General features: G+C 42.6%; 1 protein-coding gene across 5 annotated transcripts in view; it reads left to right on the forward strand.

Annotated features, from left to right (window-relative positions):
- The window catches only part of ppp1r13bb (protein phosphatase 1, regulatory subunit 13Bb), an 81,125-nt gene that overhangs the window by 23,713 nt on the left and 38,211 nt on the right, over positions 1 to 19,201 (forward strand). For 4 of the 5 annotated variants that reach the window (XM_024420543.2, XM_024420544.2, XM_024420545.2 and 1 more), the window contains 3 exons: positions 8,975 to 9,122; positions 11,059 to 11,178; positions 14,840 to 14,901. In XM_024420543.2, the coding sequence (XP_024276311.1) occupies positions 8,975 to 9,122; positions 11,059 to 11,178; positions 14,840 to 14,901 (330 nt within the window). Of the gene's footprint in view, positions 1 to 8,974; positions 9,123 to 11,058; positions 11,179 to 14,839; positions 14,902 to 18,358; positions 18,614 to 19,201 lie in introns of those variants that run through there. The other variant, XM_024420547.2, reaches the window with a different exon arrangement.

Here is a 19,201-nt window from a genome sequence, read left to right on the forward strand (position 1 = left end):
CTGCTGTTAACGTACAGTACCTTCGGAAAGTATTCAGACTCCTTGACTTTTTCCACATTTTGTTACAGCCTTATTCTAATAAAAAAAACAATTTTTTTAACTCAACAATCTACACACAATACCCCATAATGACAAAACGAAAACAGGCTTTTTAAAAACTATTAAAAATAAAGCATTTTTTACACGTATTCAAACCCTTTTCTATGAGATTTGAAATTGAGCTCGGGTGCATCCTGTTTCCATTGATCATCCTTGATGTTTCTACAACTTGATTGGTTGGAGTCCACCTGCGGTAAATTCAATTGATTGCACCTGATTTGGAAAGGCACACACCTGTCTATATAAAGGTCCCACAGTTGACAGTGCATGTCACAGCAAAAACCAAGCCAATGAGGTAGAAGGAATTGTCCGTAGAGCTCCGAGACGACAGGATTATGTCGAGGCACAGATTTGGGGAAGGTTACCAAAAAATGTCTGCAGCATTGAAGGTCCCCAAGAACAGAGTGGCCTCCATCATTCTTCAATGGAAGAAGTTTGGAACCACCAAGACTCTTCCTAGAGCTGGCCGCCCGGCCAAACTGGGCAATCTGGGAAAAGGGCCTTGGTCAGGGAGTTGACCAAGAATCCGATTGTCACGGACAGAGCTCTAGAGTTCCTCTGTGGAGATGGGAGAACCGTGTCAAGTCTGGAGGAAACCTGGCTCTCTTTATGGTGAAGCCCATGCTGTGGGGATGTTTTCGGTGGCAGGGACTGGCAAAGTGGGATACCTAGTCATTTGTACAACTGAATGCAGTCAACTGAAATGTGTCTTCCTCATTTAACCCAACCCCTCTGAATCCAAGAGGTGCAGGGGGCTGCCTTAATCGACATGCACGTCTTTGGTGCCCGGGAGCAGTTGTTTAATTGCCTTGCTTAGGGACAGACGACAGATGTTTCACCTTGTCAGCTCGGGGATTCAATCCAGCAACCTTTTGGTTACTGGCCCAACGCTCTAATCACTAGGCTACCTGCCACCCTACTAGTCAGTATCAACGCAAAGATGAATATTAAAGTACAAAGATCCTTGATGAATACTTGCTCAGGACCTCAGACTGGGGGCGAACGACCCTAAGCACACAGTCAAGACAATGCAGGAGTGGCTTCAGGACAAGTCTCTGAATGTCCTTGAGTGGCCCAGACTAGAACATTTCTGGAGAGACCTGAAAATAGCTGTGCAGCAACGCTCCCTATCCAACCTGACAGAGCTTGAGTGGATGTGCAGAGAAGAATGGGAGAAACTCCTCAAATACAGGTGTGCCAAGCTTGTAGTGTCATACCCAAGAAGACTTGATGCTGTAATCACTGCCAAAGGTGATTCAACAAAGTACTGAGTAAAGGATCTGAATACTTATGCAAAAGTGATATTTCAGTTTATTTTTTATAAATAAGCAAGAATAAAAAAAAGAAAGTTTTTGGTTTGTCATTATGGGGTATTGTGTGTGTGTGTGTGTGTGATTGATTTATTAGAAGAACAATTTAATCAATTTTAGAATAAGGCTGTAACAAAATGTGGGAAAGTAGTCAAGGGGCCTGAATAATTTCCGAAGGCGCTGTCAATAATGATTTCTCCCGGAGTCTACTTTTTACAGGGAAGTATAGGTCCTATCCTAAATGAGCAGAACAGTTGTTGCAGTTAACATTTTTTTATTTTTTTTTTTTTACTTCCGTGTGATAGGTGGGTGATTCCTAATGAAACTCGAATAAAAACACCGTAACTGTTGATCTGTATGTGGGGCAAACTTAATCTTGATGTTATTTGAAACCTTATTGTGTGCTCTTAAATGAGTAATACATTTAATTATGCACAATGTAAATGTACATTTTTATATGATTTTGAAAAAATCTTCAGTAGACAAGTGGCCACGCCACAAAATGTTTGAGATCCGGGATGAACCAGTGGAATTGAAGCAGCAGCCACAGAGCATCCTTGCGACTTAATTGTGGCCATTTTGAATAAAAACTAAATACATATTTAACACTAACCCAGTACCTGAAACTAATTTTAAGTTATGTCTGGTTAATCCCTCTTATTTCTAACTTTTCACTCAACAGTCAGTCTTTGTGACATAGGTATATGGAATCCAAGGCCATACCCCATGCACTTTAAGGCTTTGTCCCATAGGGGCGCACAATTGGGCATTACCACAGTGCATGGAGGGAGGGATCCTTTTGCCCATTCACATCGCTAACACACATATTGTGACAAACCCATCCTAAGGACATTGAAGTAAAATATTTGAAAAACTTTAAATTGTGTACCTTTTCTGACATTTTGCCCAATATTTGATATCTGTAATATACAAACATGTATCTGCTTGTACAGAGCATGGTAGTGAAAAGGAATCTTCCAAAACATTGTTGCCTTTTAACATAATAGCAAGACCTAGTGTTGACACAGCTTTTCAGTTGCATATATCTCCTTACGTCATTATCACACAGTTTATACGGGGGGATAAAACATGAAGGTTCAAAGGGAGCAGTCAAACCTAGTTTCCAATGTAACCCATCTCTCTTCTACCTCTCCTCCAGTGCTTTGCCATCTTGGATAGCTCGAAAGTCACATCGTACAGTTCTACATCTGGGATTCCTAACCCTCTTTCTTTAGGGGCATGTATTTTCTGCATACTGATGCATGGTCTTTTCCAATCCCATATAAAATATTTAATAATACTATTATACTGCTTAAAAATGTATGGAATGCATGTCGATAGTATCATTGAAATATACAGTTGAAGTCTGAAGTTTACATACATCTTAGCCAAATACATTTAAACTCAGTTTTTCACTATTCCTGACATTTAATCCTTGTAAAGATTCCCTGTCTTAGGTCAGTTAGGATCACCACTTTATTTTAAGAATGTGAAATGTCAGAATAATAAGAGTGATTTATTTATTTAAGCTTTCATTTGTTTCATCACATTCCCAGTGGGTCAGAAGTTTACATACACACAATTAGTATTTGGTAGCATTGGTTTTAAATTGTTTAACTCGAGTCAAAAGTTTCGGGGAGCCTTCCACAAGCTTCCCAGAATAAGTTGGGTGAATTTATGCCCATTCCTCCTGACAGAGCTGGTGTAACTGAGTCAGGTTTGTAGGCCTTGCTCTCACATGCTTTTCCAGTTTGGCCCAAAGATTTTCTATGGGATTGAGGTCAGTGCTTTGTGATGCCCACTCCAATAACTTGACTTTGTTGTCCTTAAGCCATTTTGCCACAACTTTGGAAGTATGCTTGGGGTCATTGTCCATTTGGAACCCATTTGCAACCAAGCTTTAACTTCCTGACTGTCTTAGAGATGTTGCTCCAATATATCCACATACTTTTCCTCTTTCATGATTCCATCTATTTTATGAAGTGCACCAGTCCCTCCTGCAGCAAAGCACCCCCACAACATGACACTGCCACCCCCGCGCTTCACGGTTGGGATGGTGTTTTTTGGCTTGCAAGCCTCCCCCTTTTTCCTCCAAAGATAACGATGGTCATTATGGCCAAACAGTTATACTTTTGTTTCATCAGATCAGAGGACATTTCTCCAAAAAGTATGATCTTTGTCCCCATGTGCAGTTGCAAACCGTAATCTGTTTTTTTATGCCGGTTTTGGATCAGTGGCTTCTTCCTTGCTGAGCGGCCTTTCAGGTTATGTCGATATAGGATTCATTTTACTGTGGATATAGATACTTTTGTACCTGTTTCCTCCAGCATCTTCACAAGGTCCTTTGCTGTTCTGGGATTGATTTGCACTTTTCAAAGAAAAGTACGTTCATCTCTAGGAGACAGAACACGTCTCCTTCCTGAGTGGTATGACGGCTGCATGGTACCAATGTGTTTATACTTGCGTACTATTGTTTGTACAGATGAATGTGGTACCTTCAGGCGTTTGGAAATTGCTCCCAAGGATGAACCAGAGGTCTACAATTCTTTTCGAGGTCTTGGCTGATTTCTTTTGATTTTCCTGTGATGTCAAGCAAAAGGCTCCTCCATTTGACTCAAATTATGTCAATTAGCCTATCAGAAGCTTCTAAAGCCATGACATAATTTTCTGGAATGTTCCAAGCTGTTTAAAGGCACAGTCAACTTAGTGTATATAAACTTCTGACCCACTTGAATTGTGATACAGTGAATTATAAGTGAAATAATCTGTCTGTAAACAATTGTTGGAAAAATACTTGTCATGCACAAAGTAGATGTCCTATCCGACTTGCCAAAACTATAGTTTGTTAACAAGAAATTTGTGGAGTGGTTGAAAAACAAGTTTTAATGACTCCAACCTAAGTGTATGTAAACTTCCGACTTCAACTGTAGTTAAACTTAGGAACAAGCACCATTTTAATTGTATACATTTCCACGTAAACTAAGATTTAACAACTTCTGTTTTTTGGTGGACTGGAATATTGATATTATCTTATCTGACAATAGAATGCACAGATAATTCATACCACATTGTTTCTACTTGAAATTAAAATGGGCAACCATGGCTGATGGATTTAATTGTAGAGACTGGCATAGCATCAGGTTTATGCCAATTAACCTTGAATCCAGAAATATATATATATCTCGATCTCTATCAACTAAATATTGCGGTTTACTGTATAAGCACTAAACGGATGAGGAATGATGCAACTAACGTTTAACATTGCATGGTGATACAGTAAGTAGTAGGTGTCTTTTTTATGGGGCAATTCATCATATGTAGAACCTGGCTGGTTGGCAGACGAAAAGAAAATGACCCTTTTTTGAAAGTATTTTCATTAAAGTGGGAGCTTATTTGGGAGCTAGAACTAACTTCCTTGGTGATTTATTATTTAAGGTTGCGCTTGGATATTTCAAGGGCTATATATCACTTGAAATATTGTGGTAGTGTTTAATCTAAAAATACAATGTTTGGGTGCTTGACCATATAAGCCTAATGGTGGAAAGGGTTTTTCCTAAATAATGATGACGTTCACCCTTCACGAGTGATAATGGCTATTGTGGGAATGTTGCAAGTTTTTGCTTAAGTCAGTTGAGATGGACCCAAGGCCACAATTTGAAAAGCACGTCTGTTATATAGCCTATTGAATATATTCCCCATACAATTTCACGGAATCTGTCCTCGATAAGGATTTATTTCAGGTTCATTAATCAGATATCCAACTCGCTCACAGAATTGACTTAGGCCTATTTACAATGAAATGTTTCCAACCCTGGAGCTGACATACTCCAGGCTCCAAGTTCTGAAAAATAGATGACAATTTACACATGCACACTAAAGTGACCATTGTCCTAGATTGTGCTGTAACTGTTGAAAAATACAGTACCTTAACTGGTTAAATCCATTGTAGCAATAAATGGCTTTCTAAATCTTTCTTTGTTTTGTTTTTCTCATGTTGTTTTGAGGCGTCCACACTCCTCGCTAGGGATATGAATGTGATTAGAGTGGTCAGAATTGATGACCATGTGAATCCTTCAACCAGGGAGCAGGCATGGCATGCATCTCCCTCCCTCTCTCCTCTCTCTCACTCTCCTTCGCTCTCTCGCTCTTTCTCCCTCTCTCTCCACTTCCACTGCCCATTCATTCGCAAATCGCGATACATCTATGCTCTCCAGAGACGGGGGATTGCTTGCCTGAAGCAGTTGTTGAAACAATCCCAGAGAGGGACTTACTTCAGCCGTCACCGACTTGAAGCGATGCCAGGGTTGGATCCTCTATCTGTCAGTCACAGCAAGGCCCGCCCACACATTGGCAGTGTGTCATCGGTGCTCGACTCACCAGTGTGCCCCAGGGAGCCTTGCTCAGGAGGGGGGCTTGCGGATGCACCCCTCCCTCTCTCGCTCTCTCTCTCTTTCTGTCTCTGTCTCTTTCTCCCTCTTTTGCTTCCCTTTCTTTTCCATCCCTTGGTGCTCACACAACAAGCAAGGCTCACTCCTCCTAAGACTCCTCTGCAGGGCTCCCTTCGCTACTGCGTACCTTGACGCTTGCCTAGCGTTTATTATTCATACCGTTTACTTGAGTGTATTTTGGAGTCTACAGTGGCAGGGCGATAAGACGCGGCGGGGGGGTGCATAATGAAGAAGTTTGTGACCATAGTGCTCCGCGGCCTGGTCAGCCTCTCGAAGGACCGTACCTGGGTGAAGGAGCGCCACCGGCCGGGGAAGAAGGAAGGCCGGAGGAGAAGGACAGCAGTTAAAGGGGGAAGTGCCACAGGCAGAAACGGCAGCTATGGGAGGGTGGTTAGTATTCCTCTTGAGGTGAGATCTGTCTTGCTCAAGTTTCAATTCAAGGGTGGTTTACTCTCATTGTCTCACGCCAGTGTTGGTCGTTTACGAGGTGAAATTGTCTCGGCTAAATCTTTACAACAACCTTTGCTGTTTTCAGTTTTGCCTGCCCGTGCCAGGTCCTTGTCGATATGCTTGTTGTTTTCTCTATATTGCCCAGTGAGAAGTCTTTTTGTCATCCATCTAACCTTTGTTTTGCAGCAACGCTATTGGTGACCCATGTCAATGCTGGGGCAGAGGCCATTGATTGGTCAAACTAGCACTTCCGTGGTTCCTGTGTTTTGGCAGAAGTGTCAGCGGTTTGGCATTTTTTTGTAAGACGGTCATACATTTGCATAAAAAGCCCATGGCATGACAGAAATGCTGACCTTTGTGAATTTCATATTTTGGAATATAATAATAATATGCCATTTAGCGGACACATTTTTCCAAAGCGACTTAGTCATGCGCGCATACATTTTACGTGTGGGTGTCCTCGGGAATCGAACCCACAACCCTGGTGATGCAAGCACCATGCTCTACCAACTGAGCCAGAAAGGACAATTATTATTATTTAAAAATAAAAAAATTGGTCAAAACAATATTTGTGTGTGAGCATGCTGCATTGGGGATGAGCCTCCCCTATTTTGGAATGATGCGATTGAGTGGATAGTCAGTAATTCTTGATTGTGTTGACTGCTGAGCCTGAGTGTGCTGCTGGCCATTGCCACCATTTGCCATAGAGCTTGTTTATTACCATATGCACATACTTAGATCTGAAATGTAGGCTACTGGTTGCAGTATACTATAATAAGTCAGATCCTATTCATTTTAGGAAGAGCGTTCAATACCAACAGATCATTTGACAATTTTTTTCCCCCTGGTAGGTTTTGGCAAGATCATTTGTTTCTTGCATTATCCGTCATGGTCCAATAGGCTTTGTTTTAGTGCACTTAAAAGAATTGCTTGGTATTGTGATTATGATTTCATCTGATATATTGATGTTGAGGTGGATCTTAATGGAGGGATTCTGCTGGGAGACAAGGGGCTTAGAGAGTCTGCGCTCTGAATTTTCTTATGTCCAGTGTTGGCAGTGGTAATCTTTGTTCATCCCCGTTTTCCCGATTAAATCTCATCAGAAGAGGGCGAACACTGCCTACCACTTTCCTGGAGCCCGCTCCCCTGAATAATGCATTTACTCAGAAAATGATGTTATCCTTTCTTGTTTCATTTTGAAAATAAGAAAGCAGAGGACAAAGATAAGTTCATTGGTATGGGATTGCCTGTTGGCACTAGTTGTGGAAACTGGTCTTGGTTGGTGTGATTGGCGCTCTACATTTGCATCATGTTTGGGTTTGTCTACCCCCCTTCTGTGGAAAAGAAGGCCAATGATTTCTCTCTTACCCCCTGCTGCTCTCTTGGTGGAATCTATTGCTCTATCCCAAATCGACCCATAGCAAGACCCCCTATGGACTTTTGAGATATGAAAGGATTGAATGGATATAATCAATAGGGTAATGGCTCCACGTTTCCCCCAGATTGGCCATGTGGAATTTTCACCCATATTTCTTTAATTTATAAAATCTTGTCTGACTGCCCAAAACTGCAGTGGGGTTATAGGGGTCAGTGTGGGATTGGATGTAATGTGTGCTACAGTGTTCGCTGCAATCAGAAGGGAATGCCACTCATTCTAATGTCATAGAGATTTTGGTTCATTGTTGCTGAGGCAAGATCAGCCGTGGGAAGTGTGAAGGACTGCCCATTGTGACTGATGCAGGCTATGCTGTTAGGCTAGAAGTGGCGGTATCTTGAACATGTGTTATTAATTATGTTCTCAACCATGGTTCTATCAGTAATTAGCTTTCTCCATCTCTGCTTTGAGCGTTGGACTGAATCAAGTGTGTGTATTGAGTTCTGGGGGGACTCTTGTGGCAAACACTGACAGTCTTTGATGGGTAACACTTGATGGCACATTAAAACCTGTGAGTGCTACGTTAAGAAGGAAAGAAGGGAGGGAGGAATAGTGAAGAAAATATGTTTGGGGCCCTGAACATTTTCAGAAATGGATCCATAGAAAAAGGCTTTCTGGCAGCTGTTTTTCTGTTTCTCTATGAATGAAAGTTATAATGATCATCACCAGACCATTGAGTTAACCCATATAGGCTGCTGATTCAGAAGGGGTAGTGTTATCAGATGTCAATGCACCTATGAGGAACTGATGTCAGTCTGTGGTATTCCACAAACCTCTGTGACGTTTACCATAAAGAGCTCCACCAAACCTATTCACACACATTCCACAGCAGTGTGTGCTAAGGATACACGCAACTCAAGCTACAGCCAGGACACAGGGTTGGTCGTGGCTTGATTGTCCAATGCTCAAAGCAGAGAGCGAGGGAGCTTATTACTGATAGATGGCTCAAAACATAATTGAAAATCCACATCAATCGCTTTTGGTAGCTATTTATCATTGCTAGCAAACTGAAGGCACTGAAACCATTGAGCACATGAAGCACGTGTAGTTTGGATTGGCAAAGGGTAGCTAACGTTTAGCCTAAATATTTATGCTAAATTTTGACCCTAGATCTAGATCTGTTTTAGGTGTTGGGGGAGCAAAACCTGTCCCGTGACTTAAATGTACTACTGCTTACTCAACGTAACCAATAGCAGGGAATATAACTGCCTCCCTCCCTCTCTCCCGCTCAGATGATCCTGACAGTGTACCTAAGTGATGGGGAACAGGCACTGACCGAGGTGCCCATCACCCCTGAGACATCGTGCCGCGACGTGGTCGAGTTCTGCAAGGAGCCTGGCGAGAGCGGCTGCCACCTTGCCGAAGTGTGGCGAGGCAACGGTAAGAGAGTGACGGCGTCTCGAATCTCCTCCTCAAGCGCCTTCTTACCCTAGCCTCTAGTGCAGGTATACTTCAATCTTGACCTAGAGTCCAGTTCCACTGCTCATTTTCATTCTTGCTATTTAGTCGGGTACTGGCTGGAGTAACAGCCTGCTCATATGTTGGCTCTTCAGGACTTGAAGTGCACTGCCAACTAGACTAGGTCAGTGTTGAAATGGAGACTTTTTGATCAACCACTTTATCTGAACTACATGTTGACAACTCTCATTACCACACAAATTGTGAAGGAGTTTTGTGCTTTGAGACCCTAACAATGCTCTGTGTGCATCCCAAATAGTTCTCTTCCCTGCACTGCTTTTACTAAGGCCCAAAGAGCTCTGTTAGTGGACTAAATAGGGAATAGGGTGTTGTTTGGGATACATGCTTTCTCTACTTAGGCTGCATTCAGACTTGAGCATGAATAAGCATGTAGCACACAGTCAGCTCCAATTGGAAATAAGCGTTGTGAAAGGAAACACTTTTTTGTCTACACATAGTAACAACGAAAGTGTTGTCTTCTGCGTCAGAGAGCTTTTCTGAGCCGTACATACCAGTCAAACTACAGTAATAACTAGTTCTCGTGTGAGAAACAACTGTGAAACTACTGCTGGAGACAAGTGGATCTTTGAGTAGTCAGATGTGCACTATAAGGGATAACTACATTTTTGAGGGAATTGTCAATTGTATGTGGCCTATGCCAATTGCAGGAGTAATGACCAGTTTATTTTACTTGTGGTTAGGCAAAATGCCTGAATTATGGAAACAAAATAAATTCTAGTTGAGCACCCCCATCACATACACAAATACTGGTTTGCCACAGATTTCTCCACAAAGGAGAACAGTTTACACACACAGAGGAGTTGTATTGTCAGGAGCTAGCCAAATGGGATTACGTAACAGGGCTAATAAACACGCTGGCTGGATGTCATGTTTATCTCGAGGAGTGGTCCCTCTCAGCAAAACACTGATGACACGGGTGTGTCAGCTAGAACTCTGGTGAGGGAAGCAATCATGGTGTGTGTGTGTGTGTGTGTGTGTGTGTGTGTGTGCGCACACTGACAGCGGGGTGTGTCCGCTGTCTGCATTTAATGTCTGAAGAGAACCTGCATCCCAAATGGCACCCTGTCCCCTATATACTACACTGCTTTTGCCATTTGGGACGCAACCAAAGACTGATGAAAAGCACAGCCGGAACTATCTAGTCTTCATCAGAGCTCAAGTTTTTGGAGGGGAGGGGGGAGCGTCCACGCTGCCCTTCTCTTCCTTTCTGCCTGTGTGAGGAGTCTGGCTCAGCTGTAATGGGAACGAATGGGGCCAGCGGTCGGCATGAGTCTGCCTCAAGCGGAGGAGCTCACTTAAGTGCTTTTAAAGCTCCTGCTTTGGTCCAGTCACTCTGCTCAACCAGGAGAACTCTGCTTTCTACTGGTTATAGTGCCATCACTGCTGTGGTAAAGAATGTTATGGGGTGGGCTAAGATCCCCCCTGCCCCTCTCTCTCTCTGAATCGCTCTCTTTCTCTCTTTGTTCCTTTCCTTCTCGCTGTCCCTCACTAGCCCAAGGACTGTATGTTTCAAGCATCTCAGAGTAGGAATGCTGATTATGGGTAACTTTTGCCTTTTTAGATCACAATAAATATTACATGGACAGGGGGGACCTGATCCGATATCAGCACTCCTACTCTGAGACGCTGGATAAGCAGATTATAGACTAGTCATTCAGACAGCTACGAGCCACCTGATTCTGCCTTTTCCTGTTTTTCAATTCTCTCTCAAATTCAGAAGGCTTTATTGCCATGGAAAATGCTACCACATACATTGCATACAAGCAAACATATAGGCATTAAATAAATCAATGATGGCTGAAGTAAACAATTCTCTCTGTCCCTCCCATACCCCTAGAACGAGCAATCCCCTTTGAGCACATGATGTTCGAGCACCTGCAGAAGTGGGGACCCCGAAAACAAGAGGTCAAGTTCTTTCTCCGGCACGAGGACTCGCCCACCGAAAGCAGTGATCAAGGTGGGTGCAATAGTAACCCCTTTGCTATCTGTAACTGACACACACACAGGCAAATGTGCACACACAGGCAAACAAAGGCAAGCGCGCACACAGTGCCTTCAGAAGATATTCACACCCTTGGACTTTTTCCAAATGTTGTGTTACAGCCTGAATTTAAAATGAATTAAATTGAGATTGTGTCACTAGCCTACTCACAATACCCAATGTCAGTGGACATTTTTACAAAAATAAATAAATGAAAAGCTGAAATGCCTTGAATCAATAAGTATTCAAGCCCTAAATAGACTAAGTTAGTGGAGTATAAATATGCTTAACAAGTCACATAAGTTGCATTGACTCTACTATTGCACAGTGTTTAACATGATCTTTGAATGACTGACACATCTCTGTACCCCACACATACAATTATCTGTTAGGTCCCTCCATCAGTGAATTTCAAACTCAGATTCAACCAGAAAGACCAGGGAGGTTTTCCAATGCCTCGCAAAGAAGGGCAGCTATTGGTAGATGGGTAAAAAAAAAGCAGACATTGAATACCCTTTTGAGCATGGTAAAGTTATTAATTACACTTTGGATTGTGTATCAATACACCCAGTCACTACAAAGATACAGGCATCCTTCCAAACTCAGTTGACAGAGAGGAAGGAAACCGCTCAGCAATGGTGACTTTAAAACAGAGTTTAATAGTTGTGATAGTAGAAAACGGAGGGTGGATCAACAACATTGTATTTATTCCACAATAGTAACCTTATTGACAGTGAAAAGAAGGAAGCCTGTACAGAATTTAAAAAATCCAAAATATGCATCCTGTTTGCAACAAGGCACTAAAGTAACACTGCAAAAAATGTGGCAAAGCAATTCACTTTTGTCCTAAATGCAAAGTGTTTAGTGCAAATTCAATACTACACATTACTAAGTTCCACTCTACAGATTTTCAAGCATTGCTGTGGCTGCATCATGTTAGGGGTATGCTTGTAACCGTTAAGGACTGGGAAGTTTCCAGGATAAAATAATGGGCGAATATTGCACAATCCAGGTGTGCAAAGCTCTTCGAGACGTACCCAGAAAAACTGACAGCTGTAATTGCCAAAGGTGCTTCTACAAAATATTGACTCGGGTGTGAATACTTTTTATAAATGCGATATTTCTGTATTTTGAATTCAGGCTGTAATAGAACAACGTTTTTAATAAGTCAAGGGGTATGAACACTTTCTGCAGGCACTGTAACTGTATTACATCTACGCTGGTCACAAATGATAAATAATAGGCCCACTGTAATTTTGCCACTGGAAAGGGGGCTTTCTGTCCCTGAGCATGTTTTATTGCCGGTATGCTTCAACTGTCACGCATTGAAATGCCATGAGTGTTAATAGGAATTGCGTTGGAACACCAATGCAAGCATGTTACCTTTCTCCTCTACCCTTAATGAACCTTTTATCATTTCTTTGCATCTTCTCTCCTCCCTTCTTAAAACGTATTGGAGAAGAACGTCCGTGGGCAGGGTCTTTGGACCTTCTCTTCTAATACTTCTGAGAAGGATGCAAGGAATCTGGGAATTAATTGATTTGAGCCCCTCAATCGTCTATTTTTTCCGATGCCCTATCCCTCCCTCTTCACCTTACTTTCTACTGTACTTAGGGGTTAAAGTTCTCATTCATTCTGACGGAATTCCATCACATTGATTCTGGAGAGGTTGGGTGGTGGTGAATGGTTTGGAGATGACACGGCCTAATACAGAAGCATGTCTATTCTACGCAATATATTCCCGAATAAATGTGTTCTCAAATATCACATTTTCTCTGTTATGCAGTGTGCACTGAACTGACATTAATGATTGTTGCTGACACTTCGATGTTTAGATGAAGTGAATTAAATAGCCTATAATGCACACCACTGCAGTGCTCGACTCAAATAGCTGTGTGTAGCCTACTGTAGCTTCAAGCAAAGTATCACCCCGGATGCAACTTTCTGTGCTAAAACTATCTATTTTTGCCATATAATGTTAATAAAACAGACAACCCTATAGTAGAATAGTTTACCTATTTACCTAATTGACTGGTTGTGTGTTCTATGTGAGAGAAATATTCCTCTCCAGGCTCTTTCAAGTTGCGAGAGCCATAGTGAGGGAAACGTATTCTGACAAGCAGTCAATGCACAATAAATCTTAAAACAATTTTGAAAGCAGTTCGGTCTTTTCATATTTATTTGTTATTGTTTTTTGTTTGTTGCTAATAGCACATCCTGATGATATAGACCATGGGTATACAAGTCTTACCCAATAAGGTCCGGACCCTGCTCGTTTTCTGTTCTACCTGGTAATTAATTTCACCTACCTAGTGTCCCAGGTCTAAATCAGTCCCTGGTTAGAGGGGGATGATGAAAAAACGCAGTGGAACTGATTTTGAGGTCCCAGAGTTGAGTTTGAGGGATGTAGACCAGGCTATAAGCATGGTCCAATATGTAAAAATAATTGTACCATAAGTTTTACCAATATGTTATTTGGCTCATTTCTGGAGGTGGAAATTATATTTTAGATGGTGTCACCATTTTAAAAATAAATTTTGCGTTATAATGTCCTTTAAAAAAAAGCCACCATAAATTAGTTTCGCAGTCGTTCGAAATAAAAATTCCTCCAGGGTGGACCCAGGCCCCCTAATCAAGGGGACTGGAATTGGCTAAACTCGCAGTTTAATACAAGATGATCCTCTTTCCCTAAAAAGTATGATGGTCATGACTTTCTCATGGGAAAAGGGAGATTAACTTGGCCCCAGACAATCGATCGGAGATCGACTTAAGTTTCAGTCACAGGATTTCTTTGTTACTTTTACCCCTGTGTACTCACTTGTCTTCTCTCATCACTCTTTCTCGGCCTGGGCTCAGTGAGGTGGAATATGATGGTGTCTTCAGTGGAGAGAGTCAACCCTCCACTGGGCGGGAACACAAAGGCACAGAGCCCCCCCCACACACACACAGAGAAGTGGCCCCAGTCCATCACATGCCAGCTCTTACTTACTCACTCACTCACACTTATTATTTATCATCTGCATACTTAATAAGACCCATTTCAGCAGAAGAGGGTTCTCTGTTTATTAGTATTTACTCGTAAATTAAGAGTTGTCCCTGAGGGGTTCCTGTCTGACAAAACCAGTTAGTAGCAATGGAAAATTGTAAAAACACATACAATGACAGCGACATTGAGACCTCACCGCACACCCAAAACCCATCTACCCGTGTGTGTTTGCAGATATACTGTCTAGTGCAGGGGTGTCAAACTTATTTTCCCCGCGGGCTGCATTTGTTCTTCACTGAGGTCCGCACTTAATATTGATAAATTCCTCGCTGTAAAAATAATAAGTAAAATAGTTCTCTATCCATCGCTTTTAGAATTTTAGGCTTCCTGACTGTCTAGCTTTCGTTTCAATGACTGTTAGCCAGCTGTACAGAGTGAAGAGACTGGAAATGTAGGTCCATTATCATTTCTACAGTTTGTTTGTTTTTACTCATTTCCATGTCTATTGAGATCTACATGAATTTTTATTTTTTTACATCAAAAAATAAATGATAACACTGGTGGTTAAATTATTTTTTTTGTGGCCAGATTGAATGATTAGTTTGACACGTGGTCTAGAGTGTACTCAGTGTTTGTGCTTTCCCCCTGCAGGGAGCCAGCAATCTCAAGAGCAGGCCAACCGTAGAAGTGGAGAAAAGCACAATGAGAATGGGGTAAGAACACACTGTATCTGAGTCTCACAAAACAGTCTCTCACACATAATTTGTATTTATTTTACCTTTATTTAACTAGGCAAGTCAGTTAAGAACAAATTCTTATTTTCAATGACTGCCTAGGAACAGTGGGTTAACTGCCTGTTCAGGGGCAGAACGACAGATTTGTACCGTGTCAGCTCAGGGGTTTGAATTTGCAACCTTCCGGTTAATAGTCCAATGCTCTAACCACTAGGCTACCCTGCCGCTCCATTATGCACCCAATGATACACGCTCATATTTCGATATGTTTGGTGTTGTGCCATACTGAGGCTGCTCCGCTCTTTTAATATACATTTTTTTATATACTTGCGGTGTATTATTTCAATACCTCAAAAATGGCCTTTGTTACCCAATAGGGAGAATGTGGAAAAGTCCTTGTCCAATAGAAAATGTCCCTACCCATATCCATTGGCTTTATCCCTAATCAGTCAATCTCCCTCCGAACCTCTCTGAGGATCTTCGAACACAGTGGCACACCATATGTCTCTGATTCTGAGCCACGCCTCGCAGTGATGTGATTTGCTAATAACAAATACTTCAGTTCATTCCCTACCTCTGTTCACTCCCACAGAGGCCAGCTTTGATTCATTGATATGCCAGGATTATATGTGTTATGCTCAATTAACCTGGGGACACTGTGCCAGTGATTCACAAAATCAGTGTGTCAATGACATTTTTGGTGCTCCAGTTATTCAGATGACTACTCTATATAGCTAGCCAGGACAAAAATGTTCACCCCAGTCATCAAAATCAATACATCATAGCATGTTTTTGAGCTCATTCAGTAGTTTTTGCCTGAGTAAAATCATGTTGAAAAATAATATTTAAAGTACCTTATTATATTCCTAAAACATACATTCGGAAAGTATTCAGACCCCTTCCCCTTTTCCACATGTTGTTACTTTACAGTCTTATTCTAAAATGGATTAAATAAAATATTCCTCAACAATCTCCACACAATACCCCATATTGACATGGCAAAAACAGGTTAAAAACATTTTGGTCAGGTGCATCCTGTTTCCATTGATCATCCTTGAGCTGTTTCTTCAACTTGATTGGAGGCCACCTTTGGTAATTAAATTGTTTGGATATGATTTGGAAAGGCACACACCTGTCCTACAGTTGACATTGCATGTCAGAGCATAAACCAAGCCATGAGGTCAAAGAATTGTCTGTATAGCTCTGAGACGACAGGATTGTGTTGAGGCACCGATCGGGGTAAGGGTACCAAAATATGTCTTCAGCATTGAAGGTCCCCAAGAACACAGTGGCCTCCGTTCTTAAATGGAAGAAGTTTGGAACCACACAGAATCACCAAGCAATCATGGAGCTGACCAAGAATCCAATGGCCACTCTGACAGAGCTCCAAAGTTCCTCTGTAGAGAAGGGTGGGTTAAATAAAGAAAACAATGCCTTTTTATGGATTTATCATTCTTATGCAATTTATATCTATAGGGCTACATTGGGTTTATTTTCTTTAGGTATTTAATGCCATCTGGCATTAGTGCCTAAGTCTACACTTTAGGGCCGAGCTGTTTGCTCGCCAAATAGCCTACCCGCCAATCACCAAATACTTTTGGGAACAGGCAGAAAAAGTGAATATGCAACTCAATGTTAGGAAGGTGTCCATGATGTTTGGTATACTCGATGTATGTAAATCAGCCCCTGAAAAATGTTTTATAAAAAAAAAAAAATCTGCCATCTCTGACTGTAGCCTACAGCGCACTTTCTATATTATCGGGTTAAAGTTTGGTGAGGGCCTCAAATGATCACTATAACATGTAGTCGGCAGTTGCAGATGGTTTATTAGCAATTGGGTGCGGGTGATCAAACAGCTGACCCGCGCACCACTAGTGTGCATGCATGCATTTGTTAGAGAATGGCTCCATGATAACAGCAGCCTCTGGCATGCCCCCTCACTCCCTAACCATCTGTCCCAGATTCCAGAATGGGGAGAGCTGTGCTTGAGGAAGCGGAACTAATTTAACCTTAAGGGGGGGCGAGAAAAAACCATTGCGGCACAAGATGGAGTTTATTTATTTATTTATTTATTTATTTGTATACTCTTGTGATGACCGCATCGCGACACACCACATTGCCTCATCGGGTCCCTTTGGCATACTTTCTCCTACTATTCATGATCCAGATGTGTTTGCGTGTGCACATGCATGTGGATGTTCATGGATGTGCGAGCATGTCGGTGTGTGTATACCACAGGGAGCAGTGTTGCGTTTTTGCTAGGGAAGGTGGACTGTCGGCTAAGGAGCTGATTAGCCAGACAAGGATAATGCTTGCTCGCCGGCAGAGCGCGTCTCCTTCTCAGGTGGGTGTCCCCTTGGTTGTATTTATTAGTGCAAACCATGGCAAAACGTTTTACGAGTGTTTCTTCAGGTAGTTCAGTTAGGTCCCTCCCTGTTTCAGTCCATTTGCTTCCGTTTGGTCCCTAGTGAAAACAACCCTAGAGGGGGCTGCCAGAACACAATCCACCAAGTCTGACTCTCGCTCAAACTACATGTTTCCTGTAGACCTAGTACAGATCTAGGATCAGTTCCCCCTACCCCCTCAAAGTGTGTGGTGTGTGTGTGTGTGTGTGTGTGTGTGTGGTGTGTGTGTGAATATCCACACACATTATACAGAATAATATTGTGTGCGCACATTCTCCTACTTTAGGCAGAGCAGGGGGTGTCCTGTCCACAAATGCTTCTATAGCCTATTTGTTTGGCCATATAATCGCATCCCATTGTTGGGCAACTCTTCAAATCTCCATGCACTCAGTAAACCCCATCCATCTTGCCCTCCTGTTCCCCCCCCACCCCACTGACAACCCCAAACAAACATTACCCCTGATCCATAGCATGTTGCCCACTAGCCTGTGTGTGTTAACCTTGACTGTATAAGGAAGCGCAGTACTCTCCTGTGTAGTTTGGAGGATTAGGGCAGTATGATGACATAACGGTCCTAAGAGGATCAGTGTTGTGGTTATCCGTGGGGCTCTGGTCGAGCAAGGGGCTTTTCGCCGCTCAGCCCACATGTGGGATGCTCTCTGAAAAAGTGTAACACAAACACGCGTGCACACACAGTTGCTCCCTCTCTCACAAACACACATGCAAGCGCACACTTTCTCTCACACTACACTTACACAAGCACTCCTACACACAAGCAGCGAAACTACACACACACACACACACACACACACACAGACACGGGTGACTCGGCCCAGGGAGAGAGGACCTCTATAATCCCCAGGGGACACATGCCCTTTAGAGAATGGGAGGGTAAGACATGGCTTTCCCTCTCTCTCTCTCTCTCTCTCTCCTGTCCTCTCTATACTCATGGTGGTCCCCTTCTCTTTCTCTCAGCCCCCCTCCCTCTCGCTCTCTCTTCCCTTCTCTCAATTTCACCCAGACATTCTCTCACTCTCCTTTTCGGCGGTCCGTGTGTGTGTTTATTTTTTCCCGTGGGCCTCATCAGTGAGGCTGTGTCGCCCGGATGCACTGGAGCGTGGTTCTGCGTGCCAGTGGCTTTCTGTGTGTGTGGGGCACATCCTGCCTGAGTTGAGTCAGTCTCATCACCCTCTACTATCGTCCACTCCATCCCTCCTGTCTGAGGCAGAGCCCACACATACACGCACCCGGGATTCACTCACTGAAGCTGGGGAAATACTTGGGAGGTAAGGCGATCTCATCCTTCCATCTGAACCACGCAGCCAACTCGGGACTGTGTGCATTTGTAGTATATTTACAGAAACTACAGCTAATCTGCAGAAATAAAGCTGTTGATAGTCTAGTGATAGTTTGTAGATGGAATACAGACACGTTCTGGTTGAAAGACAACCGACGTAGAGTTGACATGTTACGGACTTTGTTGAGCATCTACAGATGTGTACCGTTTCAACATTGAAGAATAGCCCAATATCTCAACGAGAGCTTTTCTAACTGTTTGAACTTGTTCTACCTGTCTCTCAAAGCGAAAGCGAGTCTGCACTCAAAAAAGAGATTAAAAGTATAATGTGGCGATTGATGATCGTGATGTGATTTATTCAGTAATTGGAATGCAATAGGAGAACAAACATAGTCGGTAGAAGTGGCACTGTGATGACAAGGAAATTGTCAAAAGTTTGAATCGCACAAGCAGGTCGTTTTGGATTGCTGTGTCAAACTGTTGTGTGGATCTTGGTCGCTCTGTGAAACCTGGTGCTGAATTCCAAATGTGGACAGGGAATCAGAGATGTGTGTGTGTGTGTGTGTGTGTGTGTGTG

The sequence above is a fragment of the Oncorhynchus tshawytscha genome, linkage group LG05, assembly GCF_018296145.1.
Source record: "Oncorhynchus tshawytscha isolate Ot180627B linkage group LG05, Otsh_v2.0, whole genome shotgun sequence".
Lineage (NCBI taxonomy): Eukaryota > Metazoa > Chordata > Actinopteri > Salmoniformes > Salmonidae > Oncorhynchus > Oncorhynchus tshawytscha.